At 59.1% G+C, this 6,618-nt stretch overlaps 1 protein-coding gene and 1 non-coding gene across 2 annotated transcripts; both read right to left on the bottom strand.

Annotated features, from left to right (window-relative positions):
- Nucleotides 1-1,492: 1,492 nt before the first annotated feature.
- TRNAN-GUU (transfer RNA asparagine (anticodon GUU)) lies at nucleotides 1,493-1,566 on the bottom strand. The gene has a single exon. It is a non-coding gene; the product is annotated as a tRNA-Asn (tRNA).
- Nucleotides 1,567-4,093: 2,527 nt separating this feature from the next.
- On the bottom strand, nucleotides 4,094-6,169 carry LOC126042863 (RIMS-binding protein 3A-like). The gene has a single exon (XM_049810596.1). It carries the CDS (start codon nucleotides 6,167-6,169, stop codon nucleotides 4,094-4,096), a length of 2,076 nt encoding a protein of 691 aa, XP_049666553.1.
- Nucleotides 6,170-6,618: the final 449 nt, after the last annotated feature.

Raw genomic sequence — 6,618 nt, 5'->3', positions numbered from 1 at the left:
CCGGGGAAGCCAGGGGCATGGCGGGGAGCCCTCAACCCCCACCTTACCTCATGGTCTTGCAGTCGCTTTAGCAGAGAAGTCCCGACGGCCACAAAGGTAGTGACGGCCGCAGGGACAGTCCCCGTCCCCCCGCCTCTGTCCTCAGAACGCGCAGGTCTGGACTGGGAACGCACGCATGGGCAGAGAGCTGCAAGAAAAGAAAGAAATGGCTTTGCTGGCTGCAGGGCTTCGCACCAGGGAGGGGTGAGGATCTTCCCAGACCGCCCCAGCACCATCAGCCTGTGCTGGGCTGTACTGGCAAGAGGGAAGTCAGTGGCATGAGGAGAGGGAGTCTTCCCCTCACCGCAGCAGTGGGAAGACCACCCTGGGGGACTGGGCCCATCCTGGGCTCCTCAGTGACAGAACGGCAGCAATGCGCTGGGGCGAGTCCAGCACAGGGGCCCTGAGCTGGCCAGGGGATGGACATGGGCTCTGCAAGGAGAGCCCGGCAGGGCTGGGGCTGGGCAGCCCTGACAAGAGCCGGCCAGCCCAAGTCACCTCTGAGCGGTCCCCAGCTGCCTCACGGAGGGCAGGGAGAGGACGGAGCCAGGACCCTCTGGCACGTGCCTGGCAGCAGGATGAGAGGTGATGGGACGCAGCCCCCAGCACCCGGCTGGGACGGACACTGCCTCCAGCACGTATCAGAGCCCAGCCTCCCACCAGCCCCTCACCTCTGAGCGCTCTCATCCTCCGGATGGGCAGCAGGATCCCACGGATCGACACGCTGCTCCTCCAGGCAAAAGCCATGAGAAACTGGGGCAGCACCAGCCCCAGGAGGAAGACGTAGAGCCCAACCATTGTGACCTCACAGAGGGCTCCGGTGACATGGGGACATGTGCTGGGGACGCAGCAGCACCCTGGGGACCCCCCCAGGCCCAGAAATGCAGGATTTTCCATCACTGGAATTTGCTCATGGTCCTCAAACAGTTTTAGCAAAGACTTGCTCCAGACAGCCCTTCCCAGCTCTGTCCCTGGGAAGACCGGGACTTCTTTTCTCTCTCAAAAGAGAAGACTTTTCCTTTGGCAGGGGACTGCTACTGGTGGGGTGTCCCAGGCCCTTGTGCCTGAAGGCAGGAGTCTGGAGAAGAACAAGCAGCAGTGGATGGGGATCAAGTCAGGTGAAAGGCAGAACATTAAAATAAAGAGTAAAGAAATGAGTCTTATGACCATCAAGAAGAAGGAGAAATGTTTTTAGAGCACGCTACTGTTAGTGTCTTTAGTGAACGTAGAACTAAGGCAAATTATGTGGTGGGTTGAGCCCAGGTGGGAGCTAAGCCCTGCTCCCCAAGCTGGGCAGGCAAAGCAGAATAAGGAACTGGTGCTATCAGTTTTCCTTTCCTTCCTCTGCCTTTGCTGAGGGGACTGAAGAGCCTGGGTTTTCTTCTAGAGCCATAGGATGCTTTGGGTTGGAAGGGACCTTAAACAAGGCTAGAACACTGTGGCCTAGGCGAGGCGTCCCTGGGTGGGCTCGAACCACCAACCTTTCGGTTAACAGCCGAACGCGCTAACCGATTGCGCCACAGAGACTCCCGAAGGGAGCTCCCTGGGGCTTCCCAAGGGCAGGCAGATGTTTGGCCGTTGCCAGGGAAGCGGAGCTTCCTCACGCGTAATGGTGACTTGGGAAGAGAAACACCACAACCCTCGATGCCCACCCTTCATCCTCGTCTCCCTGAGCGACGGACCTCCCCTCCCACGGCATTCCTGCGAGCAGTCCTGTCCCATTCCCTGCCCGCTGCAGACCACCCACCTGCAATTAGCTCCTCCTGGAGCCTGGCACAAGTGCTTCGACCTCGAGAAGCACAAAGGGGCCTCAGGGAGGTTCTCCCCTCCACAGGATGTGCTTCATCAACTGGGGTTTCCATCATGTGCGCGTGCCTCACCCGGGGAGATGGGGAATGCCCTCTGCTGTGGCGTGGCTAGACAGTGCTCAACGTGCTCCATGAGCTGACCTGCCTCTCGTCCTCCCCTTCACTCCCCACACTTGGATGGACCTCAGGAAGCCTTTTGCTTCCTTCTAGGCTGGTTCATTCTTTCAATATCTGCAGTTCAGGAACTTGGCACCAAAGGCCTCGTTAACATGCAAAGTGCCACAAGAAGCCACATAATAGAATTCTAGAATCATAGAATCGTTTAGCTTGCAAGGGACCTTTCAAGTGTTGCCAGAAGTCGGCACTTCAGAAACTCTCTAAGACTCAATTTTGGAGTTTTAGAAAGCAGGCATTCTTCATTGCATCGCTGGATGCACGGGGGATCGTTCCACCTATCGTGCATAGCAATTCTTTCAACAGTTGAGATTATATACAAAATGGCCATACATATTCGCGATTTTTCCTGGAAACAATTAACATATTCACCTGAATCCCAGGAACTCAGTAATATATGTAAATGTCCTTGGTGCAGGCGCACTCGAGATCTTTGGTGATCTTCAGGGGTCCTCTGGTGGTCTTTGATAGTCTTCCTCACTTGTCCACTAGATGACCCTTTTCCAGTGCTTCTGCGTGGTTGGACACTACACGTTTTGATACAGCTTATGCTAAAGAATGTTCATTAGTATCTCTACTATCTACCTTTTCTTGATATACATTCTTTGGTCACAAACCACACTGACACTCTGCAGCCGTACCCAGGAGAAGGCAGCCATTGTGCCCTGTCCCTCTGACAATGTCCCCAGCCCGGGAAGATCTGAGAGGGGCCCCACAGCTGGCAGCCCCCAGCCTCGGTGTCACCCACACGTCTCACCAAGCTGTCTCTCACAAAGCGCTGCCCACTTGCTGGGAGCTCCCTCCGTCCCAGCAGCCCGGCCCAGCTCAGGAGCAGAGGACCAGCCCAAGGCTTCCCTTTCTCTGCCTCTTCTGGGCTCCCTGGAGATGTCTCAGCTCCTGAAAGGCAGCGGAGTCACCCTTGGGGAATGGACTTTTTAGCTGACTGGACTAATCGCCAATTGTCCCTCTCTAAAGAGTGGAGAGAGAGCGATTCCAAAAGCATGGTTTGTCCTACCAGAGCGCAGATGTCCATGAGAGGTGTAGATGTTCCCCTCTGGGCACGGATATTCTTGGCCCATAACAAAAAAGGACACACAGGCAGTGACGGGGAGGTGTTGGTTAAACGCTCCGGCTGGGCAGGGATTCAGCCGAAGCAATGCAGACATCTCATCCCCAGCTGGAAGCCCGGGGGATGAAGCAGGATTCAGATCCCCCCATGCATCCCACAGACCCACAGTGTTAAGGGATGTCAAGACTGGCCACCGCTTCCAGGCACTGCAGCCAAGGACCCCTCCTACCATGCCGCTGGAGCCCAGACCAGCACCACCAGTACAGTCCTGCCTGGCTGCTGGAGCCCAGCCCGGTGCCTGGGGATCTGGAGTCTTTGCCCAGGCTGAGGGATGCAGCTGCCACTTTTCCGCTTGCAGGTGCAACTTCTAGCGAAGCTGAGCACGCATCCCAGAGATGCACACGCACAGACACACCTGCGGAGAGGACACTGACACGGCCAGTCACCCAGACGAGGCGCTGCCGTCGACAGCACCCACATGGAGGACTCACGTAAAACACAGAGACAGCCATGTCCCCTCCTCCTCTCGGGCTGCCAGAGACAGGAGGTCACCAGTGCAGGCACACACACAACACACTGTGCGTTCACAAGCACACGCATGTTCATGGATCCCCAGAGTGCCGGCACAGCCTCTCTGCCCTGCCAGTACCCCTGCCCGGATTCCGGCCCTCTGGCCCACCCCACGAGTCGCCTACTTGCTGACTGGTCCGTCTTGGTGCTCCCTGCAAACGCGCAGCACTCACACGTTTGTGCTGCAGGAACCCCACAGCCACCCAGCACAGACCCTCTGCCCACCTGATATCCCAGCCAGGGCCCGGCTGCACTGGGACCCACGCCGGTAGCTGGCACCCAGTCCACCCACGCCAAGCCCCCCAGTAGCTGGCACATAGTCCTTTCCGTACACATCCACACAGGATAGAGAGTGAGATTGTGCAGAGAGATCATTAGGACAAGATTTAATAAGAACATATAAGAAGACAGGACAGACAGCATCTGTGTCCTGCTACCAGTCACTTGTCTCCGGACAGACTCCGGTGTCGTCAGGTTGTCCGTCATCTGAAACTTCTTCAACAAGATTAGAGGGGACGAAGCCTCTTGTGCCGTCGCTCAGCTCTCCCACGTACCAACCGTCTTCATCCACGTCCCCAAAGACGTACACGTATTGCCCAGCAACTAGAGGAAGCTCTAGTTCAGGCCGCTCGTTGGGACCACTGAAGGGATCGTAGCTGTATCGAGCTATGAATGCTCGCAGCTCCGCCGGTTGTTTTCTCCTAGCCGCCAGGAGGATGGACTCCTTGTCTGCAGCCCCGTTAGCCTGGCGCGGCCTGGAAATGATACGCTTGGATCTTTCTCTTTCCAGCCACCCAAGTTCCTGAAGTAGCTGCTGGTGTTGCTCGTTTAGCTTCTGATACCAAAGCAGCTGGGCTCGAAAGAGTTGCAGGGTTTCTTGGTGTTCCCCGTGTGCTTCTGCCTGAGCCCTCGGCAAACACTTGCCTTGCTCTTCTTTCCTCTGGAGCGCTAACTTTGTCTCCTCGAGTTCCTTCTCCAGCTGTTGACTCCTTTCTGCCATTTCTCTCACGGCTTCCAGTTTGCGCTCTGCCTCTTCCAGCTGGGTTTGAAGACAGACCTTCATTTGGATGGCAGCATCTCGCTCCGCTGCCACTCGCGCCAGTTGCCCTTTCAGGTCGGCATTTTCAGCTCGAACGTGTTCTGTCAAACCCATCTGCCCACGGAGGCGAGCATTTTCTTCAGCCAGGCGGGTGTTTTCACTTGTCACCTCCGAGAGCTGCACCTCTAACTCCTCGCCAGTTCGGCTGTGGGCGCTCCCATGACCAGAGGCCTCTTCACCTGCAGCCACTTGGGCCTGAAGCTCCTCAGCTGCCTTCTCGGAGAAGTCATGCTGCTTGTCTTGTGCCAGCAGAGCTCCAGCAGGCTCTGCCATTTCTCCACCCCTCTGCTGAGGAAGCGATGCCGTGCACAGTTCCTCAGTGGGGCTTTGGAGGGGCAGTGGCACTTGAGTATTGATCAGGCAATCAGTGGTGGCCTGCAGTTGCCTGGATCTTTCTGCCAGCCGCGAGGCGAGGGCAGCTAGGCGAGCACTTATCTGCTGCAGCCTCTCTGCCTCCTTGCGCGCTTCTGGAGAGCCTTCCTTTTTCAGGAGGCGGTTCTCCATCTCAAGGGCACTCTGTTGCCTCTCCAGGTCTTCTAGAAGGCGCCGCAGGCGGCTGTTCTGCTTCAGGAGCACCAGGTCTTGCCCCTCTGGCACCTGGAGCTGAGCATCTGCCACAGCCTTGCATGTTGTTTGCTGCCCAGCGCTGCGGCTTTCCGGCGGTCTTTCCCGGGGTGCCGCCGGGGCCTGGGGCCCTTCGCTGCCAGAGGAGCAGGAGCTCTGCGTCTCCTGATGGCCCTGGTGCCCAGGAGGGCCTTCGGGCTGGGCCGTGCAGGGGGAGGCAGGCAGCTCGCCCTCGAACCGCTGCAGGATGTGTTTGAGGAAGAGTCTCCTCTCCAGCTGCAGCTGGTTCTGGAGGTGGCGGATGCGGGCGGGCTGGTAGCCATCCGTCTCCCACTGGAGCTTGCTGAGGACGTCCTGGAGCTTGCTTCGGGCCTCCCTGCCGCTCTCGCTGGGCCTCACCATCTCCTCGGCCAGCTGCCGCTGCAGGTCCCGCGTCTGGTCAACGGCGGCCGTACATGCCTGCCGCAGCAGCTCCTGTCCCTCGCGGAGCTCAGCCTCCTTCCAGCGCAGCAGCTGGCGGGTCTCTGCCACCCGCTGCCGCTGGTTCAGCTCCTGCAGCCGCCGCACCTCCTGAGCCTGTCGCTGCTCCCACTCAGATTGGAGCCGCTCCGCCAGGAGCTGCCGCTCCCTCTCCAGGGCCGCCTTCAGCTCCTGGGTTTCGGCAGCGAAGCAGCGGCGCAGCTCTTGGGTGCGGAGCCGCTCTTCCTCCAGCTCAGCCTGTCGCGCTTCCCGCTCCCGCCTCTGCTCCTCCTTCTGCGCGAGGCTGCCGGGGGCTTGCGCCGGGCCCCGGCGGGGCAGGGGGTGGCTGCGCGCCACCGGCCCCCGGCCCGCAACGCCCCGCGCCATGGCGTCGGCCACCAAGCGCTGCTGCCAAAGGTCACCGACCTGCCAAAGGTTGCGTTCCCTGGGTCTGCGAGGGGCGGCAGCCCCCCGAGCCCGTTGCAGCTGCTGCCTCCCTTCCCTGTGCGGAAGCAAAGACGGCAACTGCCACGGCCCGGGTGGCCGGCGTGGCCTTATATACCCGTCCCGGTCCCCTGCTCACAATGAGGGGTGGGGCAGTATGGCCGCCTATGGCATGGCCCGGCCCCGAGCTCACAATGAGGGGTGGGGCAGTATGGCCGCCTATGGCATGGCCCGGCCCCCTGCTCACAAGGAGGGGTGCGGCATCTTACGTAACAACATACCAAAAGACAAAGATGTCTCCCGAGACATGGGCAAGAGAACTCGACCAACTGACCTCTTCCGTAGAAGTGGGTTTGCTGCTAGAAGAAACCAGGCCAAACTGGCTGAAAGCG

This window comes from Accipiter gentilis, chromosome 9, assembly GCF_929443795.1.
Source record: "Accipiter gentilis chromosome 9, bAccGen1.1, whole genome shotgun sequence".
Taxonomy (NCBI): domain Eukaryota; kingdom Metazoa; phylum Chordata; class Aves; order Accipitriformes; family Accipitridae; genus Astur; species Astur gentilis.
This window is presented reverse-complemented; position numbering and strand designations above follow the sequence as displayed.